Here is a 25,483-nt window from a genome sequence, read left to right on the forward strand (position 1 = left end):
CCTCTGACGAGCCCACTCTCTGCTGTGACGCACAAGGAAAAAGAAGGGTCAGCGAAAGAGATTGCATGTTCTTTTGCTACAGAGAGCATGATTGTAACCCTGAGTCATAAATTATGTTAAAGATTAACACTCTGTAATGCACTCAAAGATAAGATTTGGGTAGGTATTGAGTAAAACAGGAAGTCAAAATAACTGTAATAGACCATCTTGACAAATTAACATGATTAACGCAACAATATATTTTCATGCTTTCGGAATTAAACCATTTCATGAACACCTAAATCAGTGTTGATATGTATTCAAACTGAATTGTACATTTGTACAATTTGTACAAGTGTTCATAAATAAATGCAAATATGCTATGTGATCTCTTATTTGTTAACACACCAAAAGTGTTAACACACCAAGCACTTCCCAGCAGTCAGGATGGTTGAATTAGGAAGTTCACACATACCACACGTAATACTTCCCTTCATGTAAACAACCCACTGAAGCATAACTTTTATCTTCCATTGATGCAATGCTGCATTAGATTCATTTAACAACATACATTTAACCAAGTTAAACCCAGAGTTCAGAATAACTCCTTTTATTTCTCTGTAGTCCAAACCTGATGTATGTAAGATAGCAGAACAAAATAGAAATCAGCAATTCACTAAACGTTCATCTAGATATTTGATGGACCTACTAATTAAAACCTTTTTTTAATATGAAGCCTTTGATCCTTAGGATGTTTGAACAGTACTTCGGTTGTTCAACTGAATGTGGTGTGTGGGTTTGTGACAGTGGCCCTACAGTAGATTCTCTTCCCAGCACAGTGTACTGCCCACAGAGCAGATGACTGATACATTCTGTCATGTTCCAGCTTGCCTCATTTGACGCTTGATAGTGCACTTGTTATTCGCTGCCATGGCAACCAACTAGTGATCTCTCAGTAAAAATGCTTGCCGGTATTACCGTGTTGACAGTTTATTACCATGCTTACTTAAAACGATGGAATTAAGGGTTTGTGAAGACACTGTCAATGACATGGTGTGTTTCTATTTATAAACTGGGTGGTTCAGGTCCTGAATGCTGATTGGCTGACAGCTGTGGTATATCAGACTGTGTACCACGTGTATGACAAAACATGTATTTTTAATGCTCTAATTACATTGTTAACCAGTTTATAATAGCAATAAGGCACCTCGGGGGTTTGTGATATATGGCCAATATACATACCACGGCTAAGGGCTGTGCTTAAGAACGGCCAAATATCCTGTTCTGAACATTTGAGATTTACTATGCAATCGGATACACGTCAAATCCGTTTTTTTTATCTTGTGTGAAGATAATGTTCTATACACTGATCTTTACAGGAAACCTACTGATCGTAACAGTTTGTTGAGGGCTGATAGTTGTCACCCACTTCCCTTGAAAAGTAGTTTGCCCTACAGCCAATTCTGTCGAATCAAAATAATTTGTATAAAACAATCAGATTTCGACAGAAATATGGCTGAGACGCAGGATAAGTTCAAGGAGAGGGGGTACAACAATGATCAGATTAATATTGCCATTGAGAAAATTCAAAACAAAACGAGACATGACCTTTTTCAAGGTCAGTCTCGCAAAAAGACGCATTCTTGCGTTCTCACTACCCGCTATTCAAAATGCTCTGAACAAATTAAAGGAATCGTTCACAAACATTGGCACATTCTGAAATATGATGATAGTCTCGGTAATGTGTTTTCTGACCTTCCCCTGGTCGTATTCTCGCGGGGCAGAAATCTCAGAGACCAATTGGTACACTGATTTACCACCCCAAGATATTCCTGAACAACGCCTATTTGCGCCCATACTGGATGGAAATTACAAGTGTAATGGCTGTGCTCAATGCAATGGCACTTATAAATGTAGATCCTTCAAACACCCCCAAACAGGGAAATCTATCCCAATTAAAGGTGTTATTACGTGTTCCACTAAGGCAGTTATTTATCTTATAACTTGTCCTTGTGGTAAAAATTATGTGGGTAAAACAAAGCGTGAATTAAAAGTACGTATCTCAGAGCATCGTAGCACCATTAGGTGCAAAAACTTGACTTACCCAGTTGCGGCCCACTTTTTGGAAGCAAACCATTCGATTTCGTCTCTGCGTTATATTGGCATCGAACATGTCACCCTCCCGAGGAGAGGGGGTGACCTTGATAATTTATTGTTAAAATGAGAGGCTGCCTGGATCTTTAATTTAAAGACCCTTGCTCCCTTCGGTCTCAACATAGACTTTGATCTGAAGCCATTCTTGTGATTATTGTGATTTTGCCATTGTAATTGTTTGTTAGATACATTTTAGACTACAAATGCTATGATCGTATGCTATCCATTTGTTTGTCTTTTTGTATGTTCTTTGTATGCCATTTTTTTTAAATATTTGAGTTAACCAATGATATTAGGCCACACTTGGCCATGATTACAAACACCTGTGTGTCTCTTGACACTATATAAATGACTCATCTCGCAGTGTTTGTGATGATACCCTGATGAAGACAGCTTTGCTGTCGAAACGTTGGTTATTACATTTTTGCATCTAAGCTCTTAGAGTGTGCGGCTTTCCCTTATTTTCTAAGAACGGCCATATACCACACCCCCTCGGGCCTTATTGCTTAAGTATGCTGTGTATATAATAGGACGTAGGTGAGACTGTATGACTTGGTAATCCTCTATAAAGAGTCATCAGTTAGTCAGTCGTACTCTCAGAGTTTTTCTGATGACATGCTGCTCTGCTATTAGTGAGGCCAGGGCCCAGGGCAGGGCGTACTCCAGAGTCACCAGCCCTGCCAGGTTATAGCTAAACCCAGAGTAGTCCCATGGACAGGCTCCTAGAAAGCTCAGCACCACGCCCCAGCTAAACTCCCACAGGTAGATGAACAGGGTGTAGACCAGCATGCGCAGGAGCAGGGGGCAGCGTTGGGCCAACAGCCTGCCACGCAGGCCCTCTATGAGGAAGATGGCCAAGGCGTACATGGGGAGGGCCCAAAGACTGGTGTGTCCTGCCAGCCTCCTGTCCTTGGTCTCCCACCAGTCCCATACAGCGGTGAAGCCCACCTCACACAGGCAGCCGTGCAGGGCGTAGACATAGAGGCGGGCCAGAGGGGACAGGGGACGATGGGTCACCCGCTCTGGTGGCTCTGGTGGGGCCTCCTCGTCATCACCAGCCTCTGTCACAGGAAGAGAAGATCAAGACTTGTCGCACGCCATAAAGTATTTCTCACCTGTCCAGACAGTACAGTCAATGACGAGTGATGAGTGCACAGCGTCACACATCCAGTTACAGTATTATGCAACACAGAGCAGTTAATCAGTCTCACAAAATACTTGCTCCACATATCTGCATGCTCTGGTTTAATGCACATAGCCATAGACCCATGCCAGTGCATATCAGGAGACAACTCTACTAATCTCTGTCACATTTATGTTTCTTCATCATCTGTTGTCTTCATGATTTCTTAGCATGTCCAAATGGAATGGTTTGAGATGGTTCACTCTGTATGTTTCCATGTTCAGTTACATTTCAGTCATTTAGCAGACGCTCTTATCCAGAGCAACTTACAGTAGTGAATACATTTCATTTAATGCATTTTTTTTTGTGTACTGTCCCCCCGTGGGAATCAAACCCACAACCCTGGCGTTGCACACACCATGCTGGCGTTGCAAACACCATGCTCTACCAACTGAGCCACAGGGAAGACAGTTACAGCTCTGTGATACCTACAGTATGATAACTATTTAGTTATGCAATATTAGAAATGTCATTTTGACAGCAGGTTCACAGGCAAATACACAAAAACTCAGTTGTCAGATCGAGAAAGACAATCATTTCCACTAGTTACAGCATCAACTTGTGTGTAACCCTTACACCCAGTGTGACCCTTACACCCAGTGTAATCCTTACACCCAGTGTGACACTTACACCCAGTGTGACCCTTACACCCAGTAAAGTTTGCTCTTTACTAAATGGTTTTAAGAATACACTCTACAAATATTATACCACTAAAATGATATAGTTATACATAATACATATATGCTTATTACTGTATTTGTAGCTCCACCCATGAATGATCCTGCAAACCCAGCCATGTGGTGGGCTACTGAGATAAGGGAAGCTATTTTGATTAACTTTCTCACTTGGTACTGTCAGCTAAAGAAGAAGAAAACCACCACTGAAGATGCTAGGATGAGTGTAAATGTTTAAGAGAATGTTTCTTCCCTGGTTTGCATTCGCCCTTTTGCAGGTTTTACTATATCATTAAGTCCATCTTAGACAAATTTCCTCATCTGCTTTCATGTGCCTCCCCTATGTCAAAATGTTTTGTTACTTCCCTTATGCACTATGCTTTTCTGGGAGCTAACTACACCACAGGTCAATATAGTCTACAAGTCTGTCTAATAATAGCGAAGACTATGAATAGCGAAAACTATGAAATAACACATGGAATCATGTAGTAAAAAAAAGCGTAAAACAAATCAAAATAGATTTGAGATTTGAGATTCTTCAAAGTAGCCACCCTTTGCCTTGATGACAGCTTTGCACACTCTTGGCATTCTTTCAACCAGCTTCATGAGGTAGTCACCTGGAATGCATTTCAATAAACAGGTGTGCCTTGTTAAAAGTTAATTACTGGAATTTCTTTCCTTCTTAATGCGTTTGAGCCAATCAGTTGTTGTGACAAGGTAGGGGTGGTATATATTTAGTAAAAAACCAAGAACAGCTCAAATAAGCAAAGAGAAATGACAGTCCATCATTACTTTAAGACATGAATGTCAGTCAATCCGGAAAATTTCAAGAACTTGGAAGGTTTCTTCAAATGCAGTCGCAGAAAACAAGCGCTATGATGAAACTGGCTCTCATGAGGACCTCCACTGGAAAGGAAGACCCAGTTACCTCTGCTGCAGAGGATAAGTTCATTAAAGTTACCAGCATCAGAATTTGCAGCCCAAATAAATGCTTCACAGAGTTCAAGTAACAGACACATCTTAAAATCAACTGTTCAGAGGAGACTGTGTGAATCAGGCCTTGATGGTCGAATTGTTGCAAAGAAACCACTACTAAAGTGCACCAAAAGAAGAAGAGACTTGATTGGGCCAAGAAACACAAGAAATGGTGGAAATCTGTCCTTTGGTCTGATCAGTCCAAATTTGCGATTTTTGGTTACAACCGCCGTGTCATTGTGAGACGCAGAGTAGGTGAACAGATGATCTCCGCATGTGTGGTTCACACGTGACGCATGGAGGAGGTGTTATGGTGTGGGGGTGCTTTGCTGGTGACATTGTCTGTGATTTATTTAGAATTCAAGGCATACTTAACCAGCATGGCTACCACAGCATTCTGCAGCAATACGCCATCCCATCTGGTTTGCGCTCAGTGGGACTATCATTTGTTTTTCAACAGAACAATGACCCAACACACCTCCAGGCTGTGTAAAGGCTATTTGACCAAGAAGGAGAGTGATGGAGTGCTGCATCAGATGACCTGGCCTCCACAGTCACCTGACCTCAACTCAATTCAGATGGTTTGGGATGAGTTGGCCCACAGAGTGAAGGAAAAGCAGCCAAAAATTGCTCAGCATATGTGGAATCTCCTTCAAGACTGTTGGAAAAGCTGGTTGAGAGAATGCCAAGAGTGTGCAAAGTTGTCACCAAGGCAAAGGGTGGCTACTTTGAAGAATCTCAAATATAAAATATATTTACATTTATTTAACACTTTTTTGGTTACATATGTGTTTTTTCATAGTTGTGATGTCTTCACTATTATTCTACAATGTAGAAAAGAGTCAAAATAAAGAAAAACCCTTTAATGAGTAGGTGTCCAAACTTTTGACTAGTACTGTATGCTCCCAGCAGGCCCAGCTAATAAAGGAAAGCTTAAATTGCTCTGCTTCCTCTCTACAAACTTACGCTTTAATATAGCCTGTATTTGTAATTTCACTTTTTAAATGTATTACCTTTCATGTGTGGCATAAACACAAACAGTCACAATGTGTTAATCTGATTAGGCTAATTCAAAAGTCTCCTGTGGGCTACCTGAGCACATTCGTCCAAAATCTAATTCCAGCATCCAAACTGTGCAGCTGCTATTTGATGAATGGAAAGAGACATCTGTTCCAAAACACCAAAAAGTGTAATGACATTCAGAGATTGTCAAGCCAAGCCTTCGCTACTGGGTAGGCCTACAAGGTAGGGAGGGATGTAGACCTTATATTCTGTTTGTCGAGATTGACAAGTCTATTTGATTTTGGTGTTGAAAACGCAAACCATGATGTTGAAGCGCCCAAAGTTGATATGCTTGGCTTATTGGTTCTGTGGTGCATTGGCACAGAAACCTGTTGGTGGAAAATTAATTGCATATATTTGATATAATTATAAATATTGCATCAACATGTTGAAAATCGGATTCCTACCAAGCTGATCATTGTCTGCAGCCGGCTCTGATCGTAGTGTAATGAAACAGGTAGGGAGAGTTAACTTGTCGGTGGTGGTCTGCGAACCCTCAACCTTCTGGCCCGTAGCCCTGCATGGCATCGGCTGTGCCACAAAAGCATGCTGAAGTGGGAAAGACGATATCCACGTTTAAAAACACAGGGTCGCTACAGTTATCGTTATTTGTGGTCGTAAACATTGTTTTGGGTTAATTCTATAAGTATAAGGGGGAGGGTGTGCATTTTTACCAAGGTAAAAACAATTTCAGGTTGGATATTCAACGGATATTTGCCTGTAGTTTTCCTTACGACCACCAACAGCAGTTAGGGACCGTCAACATAGTAACAAATCACATTTTTCAAATTTCAATAGCTCTTTAACCATTACTCCTAAAGCGTTCAAAACTGGTTGTAGCTAACCCGATGGCATAGACACACATTGCACACACTTGTTTTGTCTTTGATTTACATCTCGCACTATTTAAAATTATTTATTTACATTTTTGAATTTCAATAGCTCCTTGGTCATGTGACCTACTGACTTCAAACAAGGTTCAGAATGTCCACTGAATACCCTACTATATTGCACACCCTTTAGTTTGTCAATTTTCATCTCACAAGATTTTACATTAATTTTTCAAAATGTACATTTCAATAGCTCCTTGGTCATGTGACCTACTGACTTCAAACAAGGTTCAGAATGTCCACTCAGTGGGCCTACACATTGCACACCCTTTAGTTTGTCTACTTTCATCTCATGCTATTAGACTTAAATCTGTAAGCTTTGCAGGCCTTCATTTTACATGGGTGTTCAACATTTTTTGGGGAAGTTAACAAATGTTCCAGCCTCGCAATAACTATCTTTCACATGGACACTGAGAAGATCCGCAAATGGCTGTATGTGGGATGGATCAAGGACAGGAGAGGTGTTCGAACAGAGGTGCTTAAAGGAAGGCGCGCAGGTAGGCCTCATGAAAAACAATGTTTCATATGCTCTTTTTAATCACAGTAATAGGCAGGGATTTGTCAGTCAGAGTGAGCTTGATAACGTGAAATAATAATTTTCATAGCATCACTTTCATATACTGTACATTAAGACAAATCCTTCTACTGTGAGTATTAGCACGCAGTTTACATAACCTGATAATGACTTGATATTTGAGTGCATTCACAACAAGCAACCTGCAGACAACTTACAAAATGCTATATTGCATTTGAGGGTTCCTTTTTCTGATGAAAATAGTTATTTCATACATGGCCTACTATTTCTAAGTGGAAAAATAAATTCCTATGTCTTTTGTGTAACACCAAAATGTTTAACATTCACACCACAACTACATGTTGAAACTACAGTTATTTTCCTGTGAAGTGATCAACTTACATTTTGCTAGCTTTTTGTATTTCTGAGTGATGTAAAGGTATCGACATAGGGATTAATTCAACTTGTAATGTCATTACAGAAAACATACAGCAACAACAAAATGATATAGTTAACAACACATTAGAAACAGATAAAGACGACAATGGAAAGGGAAATATTGATGATGGCCAGAAATTCAGTCAACACCATCGATATCCTTACTCCAGAGACAGAGGGACAGAAGGTGAGGCAGAGACTCTAGAGGGCAGGAAAGATGACAAACAATCACAAAGTGACAATGTGTTTTTTTTCTTCTTCAAATGTTAAAGGATTGTGATAGTTTGTTTTCAGTTCATGTTTAAGAGGACAATAACTCTTCTAAATGTGTTTAATTTGCATATTGCAGGTCACGGCTCTGTGGCGAAGAAACAATTGCGAGGTGGTGGTTGCTGTTGTGAGGTCTACAGACAAAAAGTCCTCTTTCCTTCTCCATCATTGTCACGTCCTGACCAGTATAAGGGTTATTTGTTATTGTAGTTTGGTCAGGACGTGGCAGAGGGTATTTTGTTTATATGGTTCGGGGTGGTGATTTTTGTAGTAGGGTGTTTGATTTATTATTTCCGGGTTTTGGTCTATGTTCTATGTTTTGTATTTCTATGTTCTTTCTGGTTTGTTGTATTTCTATGTTTAGTTTGATGGGGGGTTGGACTCTCAATTGGAGGCAGGTGCTTTCTCGTTGCCTCTGATTGAGAGTCCTATATATGGGTAATTGTTTGGTTTGGTATTGTGGGAGGTTGTTTCTTGTTTTGCCTGTGTGAGCATGACAAGACTGTTTTGTTGTTCGTGCGTTCTTCATTTTGTTATTTTGGTGTTCTCTTTATTTTAAAATAAATACAAGATGAGCATCCACATTCCTGCTGCGTTTTGGTCCTCCATTCCCGACGACAACCGTTACAATCATTCAGAGTTTAAAACTCTGCAGTCCCACAAATGCTTGTGGGTGAGGTAATAAATACTAGTCATAACATGACAATAAGCATTTTTTTTATCACAATTCTAAACATATTGTGTAAAAAACTTCATACAGTATGAGGGATGAACATAGAAGAACATTAGATGTGCACCTAACCAAGTATAAGGACATGTAATATCATTATGTAGTTAACTGGAATTGGAGCTGAATGTTTCTGATGACGTACACTTGAATATTTATGGCCCTCATTTTTCATGACATACTGTGAAAAACTCTCTTGGCTGCTGGCTCTGTCACTTTCAGACATGCGCAGAGCAGACTGAAAGGCGAAGGGTAGCTCTTGACTTGAACCACAGGGGTTCTCTGTAAAGAGAGAGTAATCCAAAAGGCACAGACACACCCCTTGACTTTCGATTGGCACCCTTGACCTGTGTATTCTCTCCTGATTGGCTCTGTGGTGCTTAATCAATGGGAACTCCGTTGCTGGCCCCATCATAAAGTTTTTACACAATCTGTCAGTCTGACTAAAGTGCCAGAGGTATGAGGAGAGACATCCTCCGTTGTATTTATGGGAACAAATATTTTCTATCGCTTTGGATCCTATTCTTGGACAGTTAGAAGACACACTGCATCAATGCAACATTTTTTTTTTTTACTAATTACTGTCCATGAGTAACCTCAACCTTGTGGGTCTGTGGATGTTTGGGCCAATAAAGTGCCAACTCAATTCTACCACTGACTAGTCTCTCATGCCCCTATGAATGGGAATATATGGCAATAGTTTTTCATCTAAACCAGTCCTTTTTTACTGGAGTACACTAACCCCTAATTGGGGCTCTTTTCTTGACGCACAGTAGCGGTTTACCAGATAAGAAGTCAAGAAGATCAAAAAGTAGATTGTTCTAAGGATGTATTATGTCCTGGGCTGGCCCCATTGTCATATCCATTCTTGATTCTGAGTAAAATCATAGCTGAAAAATGCCTCTATGTATGTGTTTACTGTATGTGGGAATGTCTTATGTCCGTCCTACATGTAGTGTTGGTACATGGAATATTCCTCAACTGCATATATCATAAACTGCTATTGCAAATAGAAGTATTATGTTCAACAACTGACATTTTCAGATATTATTTTGACAAACACACTTTAACACACTTTGGTGCTTACAATTCATTCTCTATTGTCATAGATTTGGTGGGCACTGTCATCTGTGATCTTTGTGATATGACTTTCTTTCAGCATGTACTGATGAAACTGTCCCTTAATATTTTTTTCTTAAAGTCTACAAACACTCTACATTTATTCACTCTGTGATAGGGTTGGATCCTATATGCTACTGTAACGCCCTGGCCATAGAGAGGGGTTTTTGTTCTTTATTTTGGTTAGGCCAGGGTGTTACATTGGGTGGGCGTTCTATGTTCCTTTTTCTATGTTTTTGTATTTCTTTGTTTTGGGCTGTGTGTGGCTCCCAATCAGGCACAGCTGAAGGTCGTTGTTGCTGATTGGGAGTCACACATAAGGAGCATGTTTTTCCTTTGGGTTTTGTGGGTAATTGTTTCTGTTAGTGTTTGCACCTGACAGGACTGTTTGGCTGTCAATTTTCTTGTTTTGTTTGTATAGTGTTCTTTCTTTATTAAATATTCAATGATGAACACTAACTCCGCTGCACCTTGGTCTACTCTCTCTCACGACAGCCCTTACAGCTACTTTTATTATTGTCCTGTAAATGGTTCAGTGCCTGTAATTTAGGCTGTGTGTAGAATGGGGCATAAAGGAATATACCTCTACTAAATTACAGTGATAAGGAAAACAGCATACATTTTTGGCCTGTGTATTAATTTGCCTATAACTAATCAGAATTCCATTATATTTAAATAAAAAAAGAGAATACTTCAAAATGAGAAGATCCTGCCATGGAAAAGACGACTGGGAGGACATAAAGTGGAAAGGAGGGGAAATAACTCACACCATGCAGCAGGACACCTTCAGCTGTGGGGTCTTTGTAATGCAGGTTTGATAGTTATATTTTCAATAATGAATGGTTAGCTGTTATGTGGCAATTAGGTCAAAAACTCTATTTTATTGTTTGGTGTAGATGGCCAAGGAAGTTGCACAAAAGTTCCCCAACATCCCCTCCCAAATTGATATAGAACCTTCACAAAAACACACGGAGCAACTGTGAAAAGAAATGGCTGAGGATATACAAAAAATGTCTGCTATGTAATGACATTTAATTCAAAGTAAATGTAAATATTGTTTTATGTTATGTCTATTTTTATGTTGTTGTATGGGACAGCCATATGGTCAGGTCATGCCTATGATTTCAGAGTTCAACAACTGCTTCATGTGTGCCACTGATAAAGAACCTATAACACAATGGATGGCTCATTCGTCATACTGCATTGATAATTGATATTATTTATAACGTGTTAAGCTTTCTTTTGTTTTAGATTGAATGTTTTGCATGTCAACGGCGGTTCCATGTGCTGTGCCTAGGAATGAAGACAAGAGTTCAACAGAGTAAAGAACACAAACTGGAAGTGCAGTCTTTGTTGTTGAACATGTATGCTATACCCCATCCACACTGAAGAGGCTCTGAAATGTACATCAACCAGGGATAAAGAGGAAGTTAACACTGTGAAATGTTTCGTACTAATATGAAGTAAAGTGTCTGTTGACATGTTAGAAAAGATTAAAGGTCTACAATTTCTGTTTAATTTGTCAATATACATTTTTGATTCATTGATTTACTGGCCACCATTACTGTGGTTACATGTTCAGTATATGTATTGACCAGCAAACCCACTGCAGCCTAACTCACCAGCTCACTTTCCATCTCTGCTTTGGACAATTAATAACATGACTTTCATACTTTGCCATTTTCCTTTATGGTTGATATTAACAATGAAAGGATATATTATCTGTCTCTCTTCTATTGTGCACCGCTGTTAAATACTGTGGAAAAATAAAAAAACAGGCAAAATAAATACTTAGAACTACCAATTATTCTAGATGAATATTAAAGAAAAGGGTAAACACAACACAATTCTCTCATGATTGTAGACCAAAAGGTAAACCCAATTGACGCCTACAAGAGGAAGTTGACCTCCACAGCCTGGGCCGTCTTCAGCACTCTGATCTGGAGTGCGAGTACGCCTCGAGTCACTCACGCCAACTCTACGGTACACGGAACCCCCTAATTGTCAAACTAATATTAATGTACAACAATATAGAAGAAACATAACTAGAGGTTATGCAATATGGGTGTATATCCACTGCATGCTTATTAGGTGTAATTGATATGATCAAGGAGCTATTGCAATCTAAAACAAAAAAGAAATGAAAAATGTACGTTACACTGCATGATTGTACAGTACACAAACAAGAGTGTGCAATATAGAAGGGTAGCCAGTGTACATTCTGCACCTTGTTTGAAGTAAGTAGGTCAAATGACCAAGGAGCTATTGAAATGTGAAAGTTTCAAAATTCATGTAAAATCATGTGAGATGAAAATGGACAAACTAAAGTGTGTGCAATGTGTGGGCCCACTGAGTGGACATTCTGAACCTTGTTTGAAGTCAGTAGGTCACATGACCAAGGAGCTATTGAAATTTAAAAAATTAAAAATTCATGTGAAATCTTGTGAGATGAAAATGGACAAACTAAAGGGTGTGCAATATAGAAGGGTAGTCAGTGGACATTCTGAACCTTGTTTGAAGTCAGTAGGTCACATGACCAAGGAGCTATTGAAATTCAAATGTAAAAAAGGTTTGTCCTTTGTTTTTCGTTCCCTAAATAATTCAACTAGGAATTCAAAATGCTGCTCACATTTCCACATGTTTATTAGCTTTGGAAAATGAATTAATGTCCAAATCGTGAAAATAAGACCTGTGCAATGTTGAGTGCAATTTTTCCAACATCATGACAATTATTTGGAGTCTGTGGCTCAAGTAGTTTGAAAGCTATTGAGGTTTGAAAGCGTGAATATCTGTTGAATATCCAACTTGAAACTGTCTTTACCTTGGTTGCATTTTTTTTTTTTTTTACAGTACAAGGGGAGTGTCATGTTAAAATATTTTTGACGTTGGGGAGGGGGGGTGCAAGTCAATAACCTTTGTCTTCTATTGACTCACGGGGGAAACACAGATGATTTCACTACATGCTTTCCTATTAAAAGTCTCTATGATATTCCATGCAAAGTTTAAGAAATGTGCTTATACTATGTCAGCATTGTTATGGTCTATAGAGCCTATTGTTCTTCATTTAACAGACAAACAATTGACTTTATCTGTAATTGTTATTGATCAGGCAGTTACTGTAAACGACTCAACTTAGGAAAGAACTGAACAAGTTTTATTTCAGCATAGAAACATTTATGGCTGTAGGTTCACTGTAACAAATTGATTAGCTGATAGTCATGGTTGTTATTTGAAATTAATTGTGATAAAAATGCAATCCTATAAATCCAACTCCCCAAAAAATGACTCAAATACTCACCCAAAGTTTTACCGCCTAGTACCCTCCTTACGTGTAGTGTTCCTGACTCCATCCCTGAGCCGTGTATGTCTCTGTGGTTACTTTGCCTTTTATACTGCTTCCCGGTCTGCCTCGTTGTGTCTATGTGTGTGTGTGTGTGTGTGTGTTAAGACCCTAGGCTAAACATTAAGCCAGTCTATGCTATCAGAGGTACAGAGCGACATCTCTTCTCCAGTCTAAGGTCAGGGTGGAGTGCAGAGGCGGTGGGGAGGAGAGCCAACCAGGTTTACCACTCATCTGGGCCATCAGTGACAAACTGTGTGTGTGTGTGTGGTGTGTGTGTGTGTGTGTGTGTGTGTGTGTGTGTGTGTGTGTGTGTGTGTGTGTGTGTGTGTGTGTGTGTGTGTGTGTGTGTGTGTGTGTGTGTGTGTGTGTGTGTGTGTGTGTGTGTGTGTGTGTGTGTGTGTGTGTGTGCGTGTGTGCGTGTGTGTGTGCGTGCCTGTGTGTCACTGTCACCAAAGTAAACTTTACTAAGGCTTTGGGGGTCCTTTCTCTACTGTCTCAGAGCAGGCTGCGTGAGGCTTATCAGTTGAGGACAGGCGAAGGGAGTGAGGGACATGACCTTATGGGAGACTGATAAGGATGGGCTAGCCCTGACATTACATCTAGGTCCTCTGGAGTTACAGAGAGGATCACCATTGTCTGCCTCAGGCTGGTTTAATGTGTGATGTGTACCTTTACATGGGATGGGAGAATTGTGGGTATGTGTTAATGTGGGATGTCTAACATGCAAGTAGGGCCTACACTCTTAGCAAAAAAAGGTGCTATCTTCTAGAACCTAAAAGTGTTTGTTGGCATAGGATAAGCCTTTGAAGAACCCTTTTGGGTTCCATGTAGAACCCTTTTCCACCGAGGGTTCTACCTGGAACCCAAAAGGGTTCTACTTGGAACCCAAAAGGGTTCTCCTATGGGGACGGCTGAAGAACCCTTTTGGAACCCTTTTTTGTAAGAGTGTAGAACACTGTACCCTGTTTACACAGTGACCAAGATATTGGTACAAAGCTGATCTGTCCAATATCTAACAATTTACATTTGTGAATTTTTAAAAGCTAGTGGAAGAACGCTTTTGAGACAGCTTGCATAATATCTTTCAGTTCTGTGCCAGAAATGTCATAGGTTATCTAGCACAGCTCCTTTTCACAAGCTACATCGCTTCCCCTCAAAAGGCTCTCAAAACATTGCGATTCAACTACTTTTACAGTCATTTACAGACAGACAGAGGGGAATGACTTAGTGGTAATTGACTCCCCCTCCCTCCTAGGCCTACCACAGTGTGTGTGTGTGTGTGTGTGTGTGTGTGTGTGTGTGTGTGTGTGTGTGTGTGTGTGTGAGTGTGTGTGTGTGTGTGTAAGCTGGACTCTGGTCTCTTATTTTCCTACTTTATTACACCGCACACAAAACAAACAGAGGCCGTAAAAGTGGCACCACCATAGGGCTAACATCTGCCTATCAACACAGATACACTCATTTATTGCAGAGTATTTGTGCATGCAGGAAAGTTGTTTTTAGAGTGTGAATGTCGGTGGGTGTGGTCGTGTGTCCCTATTTATTTTTCACAACATGTGCTACTTCTATGTTCTGCGAAATAGAGTTAGTGAGACTGGTAACCTCAAAATGACTGACAACAGAGGACTTGCGACATCGCTGACAGATAATGTTGTCATCTGAACATTTCTAAATAATTTCCTATGGACTTTGATCAGAGTACTGAACTTTGTTCAGACTAACACCGTCTGTTGTCACATACTAAGGGATTTTTACCTTGATGTATATGGTTATATTATGACATTAATGCTATAAACATTATTCATAGATCAGACAATTTTTCTTTTTTTCTTTTTTTTCCTTCAAGAATCTATGGCTATATGTCATTCTTTTACAAGTCTTAAAACAGATGTAGCAATCCCAGAATGCCCCTTTAAGACACCCAAACTCATTCTTGAAAAATTGAAGTAGTTCCCTATCGCTGCTATGAACTTAAATCACTGTTCTCAGCCAGGTGCAATCCATGGACTGATTCATAGACTACAGTATAGCGGGATCCAGGGGGAATTAGGTTGAAAAGGAGCTTCTGGGTTGATACAGTATATGTTGCTCATATGTCATGACTCATGGGTAATAGTGGAACTGTATGCTTCAGGAAAAGGTCTTCCCCCAGTTGTATGCCTGGTTTTCTTCTTATGAGGACAGCACATTTCACCTTCTCTTATTCCTGATATTACATCTATATCTTGACTCACTGGTATTTTGACCAACATCCCCTATCGCTGTGAACAAGCAGTTGCATGTTAAAATATCCACAATGATACCTCAGATAAAGCAAAGTCCCCCAGTCATATAGAAGTACAGTGCCTTCAGAAAGTATTCATACCCCAAATCAAATCAAATGTATTTGTCACATACACATGGTTAGCAGGTGTTAATGCAAGTGTAGCGAAATGCTTGTGCTTCTAGTTCCGACCATGCAGTAATATCTAACAAGTAATCTACCAATTCCACAACAACTACCTTGTACACACAAGTGTAAAGGAATGAATATGAATATGTACATAAAAATATATAAATGAGTGATGGCCGAATGGCATAGGCTAGATGCAGTAGATGGTATGGAGTACAGTATATACATATGAGATGAGTATTGTAGGGTATGAAAACATATAAAGCAGCATTGTTTAAGGTGGATAGTGATACATTACATCAGGATGGCAAGATTCAGCAGATGGTATAGAGTACAGTATATACATATGAGATGAGTAATGTAGATTATGAAAACATTATATAAAGTGGCATTGTTTAAAGTGGCTAGTGATAAATCTAATTACATCAAGATGGCAAGATGCAGTAGATGGTATGGCGTACAGTATATACATATGAGATGAAAAATGTAGGTTATGTAAACATTATCTAATATAAATAATATAAAGTGGCAAGAGATAAATTGATTACATCAATTTTCCCATTATTAAAGTGGCTTGAGTTGAGTCAGTATGTTGGCAGCAGCCACTCAATGTTAGTGATGGCTGTTTAACAGTCTGATGGCCTTGAGATAGAAGCTGTTTTTCAGTCTCTCGGTCCCAGCTTTGATGCACCTGTACTGACCTCACCTTCTGGATGATAGCGGGGTGAACAGGCAGTGGCTCGGGTGGTTGCTGTCCTTGATGATCTTTTTGGCCTTCCTGTGACATCGGGTGGTGTAGGTGTCCTGGAGGGCAGGTAGTTTGCCCCCGGTGATGCGTTGTGCAGACCTCACTACCCTCTGGAGAGCCTTCCGGTTGTGGGCGGAGCAGCTGCCGTAACAGCCCGACAGGATGCTCTCGATTGTGCATCTGTAAAAGTTTGTGAGTGTTTTTGGTGACAAGCCGAAATTCTTCAGCTTCCTGAGGTTGAAGAGGCGCTGCTGCGCCTTCTTCACCACGCTGTCTGTGTGGGTGGACCGTTTCAGTTTGTCCGTGATGTGTACGCCGAGGAACTTAAAAAAAACTGAAATGGTCCACCCACACAGACAGTGTGGTGAACAAGGAGCAGCAGCGCCTATGGGGAAATCCGAATATTAGGTTCTAGATACACACTTAGAAAAATAGGTGCTAAGTCAATACTTTGTAGAAGCACCTTCGGTACCGATTACAGCTTTGAGTTGTCTTGGGTGTGTCAGTATCAGCTTTGCACATCTGGATTCGGGGATTTTCTCCCATTCTTCCTTGAAAATTTTCTCAAGCTCTGTTAAGTTAGATGGGGAGTGGCAGGTTAACAACAATCTTCAAGTTTTTCCACAGACTTTCAATGGGATTCAAGTCTGGGCTTTGGCTGGGCAACTCAAGGACTTTCACATTCTTGTACTGAAGCCATTCTAGCGTTGATTTGGCTGTATGCTTGGGGTCATTGTCCTGTTGGAACATAAATCTTCACCCCAGTCTAAGGTCATTTGCACTCTGATGCAGGTTTTCACAAATGATTTGCCTTTATTTGTCTGTATTCATTGTTCCCACTATCCTTACCAGTCTCCCAGTCCCTGCCGCTGAAAAGCATCCCCATAGCATGATGCTGCAAACACCATGCTTTACGGTAGGGATGGTATTAGACAGGTGATGCCTGGTTTTCTACAGACATAATGCTTTGCTTTCAGGCCAAAGAGTTCAATTGTTGTCTCAGACCACAGACTCATTTACCTTATGCTCTGTCTTTCACGTGCCTTTTTGCAAACTCCAGGCATGCTGTCATGTGCCTTTTTCTCAGGAATGGCTTCCGTCTGGCCACTCTCCCATAAAGCCCAGATTGGTGAGGGGCTGTGGAGACTGCTGTCCTTCTGGCAGGATCTCCCATCTCAGCCAAGAAACTCTGTAGATCTGTCAGAGTGGTAATTGGGTTCTTGGTCACCTCCTTGACCAAGGTCCTTCTTGCCCGGTTGTTCAATTTGATAGGATGGTAAGCTCTAGGCAGAGTCTGGGTAGTTCCATATTTTTTTTTATTTTCCAATGATGGAGACTGTGTTTTTTGAATCTTTCAACACTCTAGAAATGGTTTTATACCCTTCCCCAGACATATGCCTCATCACAATTCTTTCTCTGAGATCTACGGACAGTTCCTTGGACTTCATGGTATAGTTTCGGCTCTGACATGTAATGTCAACTGTGGGACTTATATAGCCAGGTGTGTTTCTTTCTAAATCATGTCCAAACAATTTAATTGGCCACAGGTGGACTCCAATCAAGTTGGAGTGACATCTCAAGGATGATCAAAGGAAAATGGATGCACCTGAGCTCAATTTGGAGTGTCATAGCAAAAGATTGTGAATAATTATGTAAATAAGGTATTTCTGTTCGTTTTTTTTGTATATTAGCAAACATTTTGACAAAGATGTTTTCCCTTTGCCATTATGGGGTATTGTGTGTAGATGGGTGAGAAAACAAATTGATTGAATCCATTTTCAATTCAGGCTGTAAAACAACTAAATGTGGAATAAGTCAAGGGGTGTGAATAATTTCTGAAGGCACTGTATATGCAGATGTGGCTGAAGAGGACATTCAAATTAGAGTTTGGTTGTGATTGCAATCTCCCTGAATTAGCTCAGAGATCACACTTAGTGATGTCATGTTGGGTCTGGCCAGCCCTCAGAGGAAGTCAGTCTTAAAGTGACAGTCTCAAGACGCTCCTCTAAAAACCAACAGAAAAGCCTGAACAGTGGAAACACACAGGAGAGGAGATAAAATCTGTTGAGGACATTCAAAGTCACCTACGGGATTCTAAACTGCTCTTCAACCCCAAACGCAGTCAATGACCCCAAACGCTCAACTGGTGAGTAGTGAATATGTGAAAAGGTATCTTATATATGTGTGTGTATGTTGTTTTGAAATGTTTTTCATATTTGTTTCACGTTTCTCATCAATTGTGTAAGGCTAACTTACAAGCGAACATAGCAAGCATTTTCACTGAACATGCACTGAAGGAGGAGTTAATTTTGAGCATAGAAAATATATTGTTTTATTACAGTTTATTCCCAAATTTTACAGAAGTATTCATAAGTATTGCTATGAGACTTGAAATTGAGCTCAGGTGCATCCAACTAGATTGGGGTCCACCTGTGGTAAATTGATTGGACATGATTTAGAAAGGCACACGCCTGTCTATATAAGGTCCCACTGTTGACAGTGCATGTCAGAGCAACAACCAAGCCATGAGGTTGAAGGAACACACATCGGTTTTGCTGAGCTCTTACCCAAGCCCTGTAATAGAGGAACCTCCAATAAGCTTCCTTTTTATAAACGTTTTTACAAAGAGGTAGGCATATGAACAGACTATTTGTAGAAAACAGCTCTTCGTCTGTCTTGAATGCATTACCCTGGCAAATTTGATGTTATTTTCTCACATTTGCCTTGTTTGTGCAGATATCCCCCTGAGATGCTCTGTAAAGAGGAAGAGCCAGACTGTGTGAAAAACACCAACATCTGAGGTTTCCTGGAAGCAAAAACATACTCAATCTAACTATGGTTGAAGAAGCAACAGTAGTGCACAGTAACCAGCCCTTCCACTGCCTGGCCCCTCAGGATCTGGTGGCCAAAATACTGCCCCCTGTCCTGATTACAGAGCTCCTAGTGGGCTTGCCAGGCAACGTAATGGCCCTGTGGATCTTCACCTGCCGTCTGAAGACTTGGAGGGCCAACACCCTGTTCCTCTTTAACTTGGTCCTGGCTGACTTCCTACTGCTCATCTCCCTGCCCTTCCGCATTGACAACCTGTTCCGTGGGGAACACTGGGTGTTTGGCGAAGCCTGGTGTCGGAGCAACCTCTTCATGCTCGCTGTCAACCGCTCGGCCAGCATCGCCTTCATGACTACCGTGGCCTTCGACCGCTACTTCAAGGTGGTCCACCCACACCACCGTGTCAACCACATGACATCTACCCAGGCAGGATGGGTGGCGGGGGGCATCTGGGCGGTGGTGATGTCCCTGCGGCTCCCCCTGCTGACCACCGACCTCCTCGTTCAGCATGGCAACAAGTCCCTGTGTCGCAGCTTCAGCGCCTACAATGTGACTCCCCTGGCAATCAAGATACACAACACAGTGTTCGTCGGGGAGTTCTTCCTGCCCCTGCTGCTCTTGCTATTCTGCTCAGCCAGGATTGCCTGCATCTTGCGCCAACGGCAACTGGACAAGGGGCAGAAGGTGCAGCGGGCCATCCGCGTGGTTGGGCTGATCGTGGCTGTGTTTGTGCTGTGTTTCTTTCCCAGCATCGCCACAGGCCTGAGTGCTCTCTTTATCAAGAAGGTCAGACCCAGCGACTGTGAGTCTTACAACAAGGCTGCGCAGCTCTTCAGCCTGTCCATTGGATTTACCTACCTTAACAGTGCGCTGGATCCGGTCATCTACTGTTTTTCCAGTTCCATGTTCCGAAACTCCCTCAAGAGTGCCATCAATAAGCTGGGCCTGGTGGAGATGAGGCTGAGTCGACGGGGAAGCATGACGAGCGATGGGTGAAGAGCGAGGCACCCACCTTCTAAAAGGCCCTATAAAGGAGAACAGGAGCAGATTTCATGGCTGTGAATCGAATGGAGACTAGACATTGGAATTTTACAGCTATAATTAACAAGCCATATTATTTTAATATTTTTATTTTACCTTTATTTAACTAGGCAAGTCAGTTAAGAACAAATTCTTATTTTCAATGACGTTCTAGGAACAGTGGGTTAACTGCCTTGTTCAGGGGCAGAACGACTGATTTTTACCTTGTCAGCTAGGTCATCCGATCCGATTCTGTAGCTATGTGGGATACATACTTGAAAGGACTGAGTATGTGTGTATGTGTGTATGTGAAACAAAGACAGGAAAAAGAAATCCTTCATTCTACTGAATGGTTATTATTATAACCGAATGATGTAGAGTGACATTATGTTTTTGTCTTGATTTAGTAATGTCTATCAAATGCACCATTTTTACCAGATGCAGTGTTTAGGGATGTTTCAAAATGTACAGAACGGGACCAGGAGGAGAATGGGGGAGGGACATGCTTTCTATTTCAGTCGGGGAGGATTTAGTATTTTCTAAATCAAGTCCAGGGGAGGGTCATGCAATTTGTAATTGATTACATTTTAATATTTATCAGTGTTCTAGAATTAGTTGCTTATTATGCTATACAATGCCTTCAGAAAGTATTCCCACCACTAGACTTTTTCCACATTTTGTGTTAAAGCAATTTACATTTTTTATGTCACTGCGATTGTTTTGTTTTTTTACAAATGAATAAAGAACGCAAAGCTGAATGTCTTGAGTCAATAAGTATTCAACCCCTTTTTTTATGGCAAGCCTAAATAAGTTCAGAAGTATAATGTTGTTATGGATCGGTGTCCCGTCAACGGGACAGTTATTGCTCAATATGCATAATGTGACAAAAAAAAAATTGGGGGACAAAAATGTTGTACATAAGTGTCTTATATGGGCATAATGCTTCAATTCTTGTTAATGTAATTGCATTGTCCAATTTACAGTAGCTATTACATCACAAAAATACCATGCTATTGTTTTGAGTGCACAACAACAAAACACTTGTATCACAGCGACAGGTTTGATACATTCAGATCTGCAGGTAAATAATTTAATTACATTCTGACATCTTGCTCTGATTTGTCATCCTAAGGAACACAGAGATAAAATGTAGTGTAGTTTGATAACATCCTTTTTCATATCCTAAAAACGTCCATTTAGTATGCACGATTTTTGTATTTCCACAAGTTCAACTTGCAAAGAAAAAGCTGTGCTACTCGAACGCTAAATGTTGTTTCAACCAGTCAAATTACATTTGAATTTATTCCTCAGACACTCTAAAAAGTAACCAGCCTTTGCTATATCATTCTGCATTCAGTATATCCACTGGAAAGCCAATTTTAGCCAGGAAGGTACGACGCGTTATTGCGCACCGATGACACGGGCGGTGTTCACTTGATTGACTATCTTTGTCCAATGTTAACGATCGTTTTGAAACCTAGCTAGCTAGATAGCCAATGACCTGTGCTTTACGTGAGTAGGTGGGAACCCGTTGTGTGAAACCCGTTTTGAACTTAAATGGCTACTAATTCTGGAAAAGCTAAATCAAAGTCCAGGTATACAGATTTTGGATGATATTCTAACAGAAATCAACCGGGAAAGTGTCATGGACCCAGTGAATATAGTTTAGACAGCAGCTAAAGGAGGGGACGCTAAGTGAAATACCAGTCTTTGTATTTATATTTCAAAGCCGAGCTAATTCAGTTTGAATGGTTGCATAGTACTCATTTGAGAGATTTTTGAAATATTTTCTTTGATTGCTATATATTCATGTATATAATCTCAGCAAAAAAAGAAACGTCCTCTCACTGTCAACTGCGTTTATTTTCAGCAAACTTAACGTGTAAATATTTGTATGAACATAAGATTCAACAACTGAGACATGAACTGAACAAGTTCCACAGACATGTGACTAACAGAAATGGAATAATGTGTCCCTGAGCAAAGGGGGGGGGGGGACAAAATCAAAAACAACTGTCAGTATCTGGTGTGGCCAGCAGCTGCATTAAGTACTGCAGTGCATCTCCTACTCATGGACTGCACCAGATTTGCCAGTTCTTGCTGTGAGACGTTACCCCACTCTTCCACCAAGGCACCTGCAAGTTCTCAGACATTTGTGGGGGGAATGGCCCATGCACTCTCCCTCCGATCCAACAGGTCCCAGACGTGCTCAATGGGATTGAGATCCGGGCTCTTTGCTGGCCATGGCACAACACTGACATTCCTGTCTTGCAGGAAATCCCGCACAGAACGAGCAGTATGGCTGGTGGCATTGTCATGCTGGAGGGTCATGTCAGGATGAGTCTGCCGGAAGGGTACCACATGAGGGAGGAGGATGTCTTCTCTGTAACGCACAGCATTGAGATTGCCTGCAATGACAACAAGCTCAATCCGATGATGCTGTGACACACCGCCCCAGACCATGACGGACCCTCCACCTCCACATCGATCCCGCTCTAGAGTACAGGCCTCGGTGTAACACTCATTCATTTGACAATAAACGCGAATCCGACCATCACACCTGGTGAGACAAAATTGCGACTCGTCAGTGAAGACCACTTTTTTTGCCAGTCCTGTCTGGTCCAGCAACGGTGGGTTTGTGCCCATAGGCGACATTGTTGCCGGTGATGTCTGGTGAGAACCTGCCTTACAACAGCCCTACAAGCCCTCAGTCCAGCCTCTCTCAGCCTATTGCGGACAGTCTGAGCACTGATGGTGGGATTGTGCGTTCCTGGTGTAACTCGGGCATTTGTTGCCATCCTGTACCTGTCCCGCAGGTGTGATGTTCGGATGTACCGATCCTGTGCAGGAGTAGTTACACAGGGTCTGCCACTGCGAGGATGATCAGCTGTCTGTCCTGTCTCCCTGTAGCGCTGTCATAGGCGTCTCACAGTACGGACATTGCAATTTATTGCCCTGGCCACATCTGCAGTCCTCATGCCTCCTTGCAGCATGCCTAAGGCACGTTCACGCAGATGAGCAGGGACCCTGGGCATCTTTCTTTTGGTGTTTTTCAGAGTAAGTAGAAAGGCCTCTTCAGTGTCCTAAGTTTTCATAACTGTGACCTTAATTGCCTACCGTCTGTAAACTGTTAGTGTCTTAACGACCATTCCACCGGTGCATGTTCATTAATTGTTTATGGTTCATTGAACAAGCATGGGAAACAGTGTTTACACCCTTTATAATGAAGATCTGTGAAGTTATTTGGATTTTTAAGAATTATCTTTGAAAGACAGGGTCGTGAAAAAGGGACGTTTCTTTTTTTGCTGAGTTTATAATCCCTAATGAAATATCTGTATGAATAGCAAACAAGGCACTCGAAAGCCACAACATGTCAAAGTCAACATACAATACACTTTGGGCTCCCGACTGGCGCAGTGGTCTAACACACTGCAGTAGCTGGTTCAAATCTAGGCTGCATCACATCCGGCCGTGATTGGGAGTCCCGTAGGGCGGCGAACAATTGGCCCAGCATCGTCCAGGTTTGGGCGGGGTAGGTGTCATTGTAAATAAGAATTTGTTCTTAACTGACTTGCCTAGTTAAAAGGTAAAAAAAAACTAAAAAAAATACTCCTTGCTTGCACATGCTTTTTCAGTTCTGCCCACATATTTTCTACAGGATTGAGGTCAGGGCTTTGTGATGGCCACTCCAATACCTTGACTTTATTGTCCTAATGCCATTTTGCCACAATTTTGGAAGTATGCTTGGGGTCATTGTCCATTTGGAAGACCCATTTGTGACCAAGCTTTAACTTCCTGACTGATGTCTTGAGATGTTGCTTCAATATATCCACATAATTGTCCTTCCATGTGATGCCATCTATTTTGTGAAGTGCACCAGTCCCTCCTGCAGCAAAGCACACCCACAACATGATGCTGCCAACCCCGTGCTTCACGGTTGGGATGGTGTTCTTCGGATTGCAAGCCTTCCCCCTTTTCCACCAAACATAACAATGGTCATTATGGCCAAACAGTTATATTTTTGTTTCATCAGACCAGAGGACATTTCTCCAAACAGTACGATCTTTGTCCCCATGTGCAGTTGCAAACCGTAATCTGGCTTTTTTATGGTGGTTTTGGAGCAGTGGCTTCTTCCTTGCTGAGCGGCCTTTCAGGTTATGCTGATATAGGACTCGTTTTACTGTGGATATAGATACTTTTGTACCTGTTTCCTCCAGCATCTTCACAAGGTCCGTTGTTGTTGTTCTGGGATTGATTTGCACTTTTCGCACCAAAGTACGTTCATCTCTAAAAGACAGAACGCGTCTCTTTCCTGAGTGGTATTATGGCTGTGTGGTCCCATGGTGTTTATACTTGCGTACTATTGTTTGTACAGATGAACGTGGTACCTTCAGGCATTTGGTAATTGCTCCCAAGTGTGAACCAGACTTGTTGAGGTCTACAATGTTTTTCTGAGGTCTTGGCTTATTTCCTTTGATTTTCCCATGATGTCAAGCAAAGAGGCACTGAGTTTGAAGGTAGGCCTTCAAATACATCCACAGGTACACCACAGGTACAGGCACCACATCCACAGGTACTCCAATTGACTCAAATTATGTAAATTAGCCTATCAGAAGCTTCTAAAGCCATTACATCATTTTCTGGAATTTTTCCAAGCTGTATAAGGCACAGTCAACTTAGTGTACGTAAACTTCTGACCCACTGGAATTGTGATACAGTGAATTGTAAGTGAAATAATCTGTCTGTCAACAATTGTTGTAAAAATTACTTGTGTCATGCACAAAGTAGATATCCTAACCGACTTGCCAAAATTATAGTTTGTTAACAAGAAATTTGTGGAGTGGTTGAAAAACTAGTTTTAATGACTCCAACCTAAGTGTATGTAAACTTCCCACTTCAACTGTATATACTGTATCTTTATAAAAAATAATATAGATGGGGGATTGGAAGTTATGCAGACAATTACATTGATAGAAGCCACAATCTATTTGCAATATTAAAGCTGATCTACACCCTAAATAAAAAGTATTGTAGAATTGTTCATAGCTTTATGTGGTTATTTCATTGTCAGCAGTTTGTTATGTATGAGGTGATTCCTGTTAGTAGTTACTAACATTGTGTTTACTAACACACCAACATGAATATGTTTGTCTGCAGAATGAGAAG

The 25,483-nt window shown here is 41.1% G+C and overlaps 2 protein-coding genes and 1 long non-coding RNA gene across 4 annotated transcripts; 2 read left to right on the forward strand and 1 right to left on the reverse strand.

Annotated features, from left to right (window-relative positions):
* Nucleotides 1–219: 219 nt before the first annotated feature.
* Nucleotides 220–13,583, reverse strand: LOC106576756 (transmembrane protein 229B). 2 transcript variants are annotated; one of them, XM_014154127.3, is made up of 3 exons: nucleotides 13,284–13,565; nucleotides 6,435–6,576; nucleotides 220–3,194 (listed from the first exon to the last, which is right to left on the reverse strand). In XM_014154127.3, exons 2-3 carry the CDS (start codon nucleotides 6,553–6,555, stop codon nucleotides 2,710–2,712), a joined length of 606 nt encoding a protein of 201 aa, XP_014009602.1. In that variant the 5' UTR covers nucleotides 6,556–6,576; nucleotides 13,284–13,565; the 3' UTR covers nucleotides 220–2,709. The 2 variants fall into 2 exon arrangements, with proteins under 2 accessions (XP_014009602.1, XP_014009603.1); XM_014154128.3 differs by lacking the exon at nucleotides 6,435–6,576 and having other exon boundaries at nucleotides 13,284–13,583.
* On the forward strand, nucleotides 7,202–9,265 carry LOC145861728 (uncharacterized). The gene is made up of 3 exons (XR_014381356.1): nucleotides 7,202–7,414; nucleotides 7,913–8,056; nucleotides 8,219–9,265. It is a non-coding gene; the product is annotated as an uncharacterized LOC145861728 (long non-coding RNA).
* A 4,862-nt stretch (nucleotides 13,584–18,445) lies between the features above and the next one.
* On the forward strand, nucleotides 18,446–21,075 carry hcar1-3 (hydroxycarboxylic acid receptor 1-3). The gene is made up of 2 exons (XM_014154126.3): nucleotides 18,446–18,614; nucleotides 19,205–21,075. The coding sequence occupies exon 2, from the start codon at nucleotides 19,304–19,306 to the stop codon at nucleotides 20,291–20,293; it is 990 nt and encodes a 329-aa protein (XP_014009601.1). The 5' UTR covers nucleotides 18,446–18,614; nucleotides 19,205–19,303; the 3' UTR covers nucleotides 20,294–21,075.
* The last annotated feature ends 4,408 nt before the right edge of the window (nucleotides 21,076–25,483 follow it).

Source organism: Salmo salar, chromosome 18, assembly GCF_965601325.2.
Source record: "Salmo salar chromosome 18, fSalSal1, whole genome shotgun sequence".
NCBI lineage: Eukaryota > Metazoa > Chordata > Actinopteri > Salmoniformes > Salmonidae > Salmo > Salmo salar.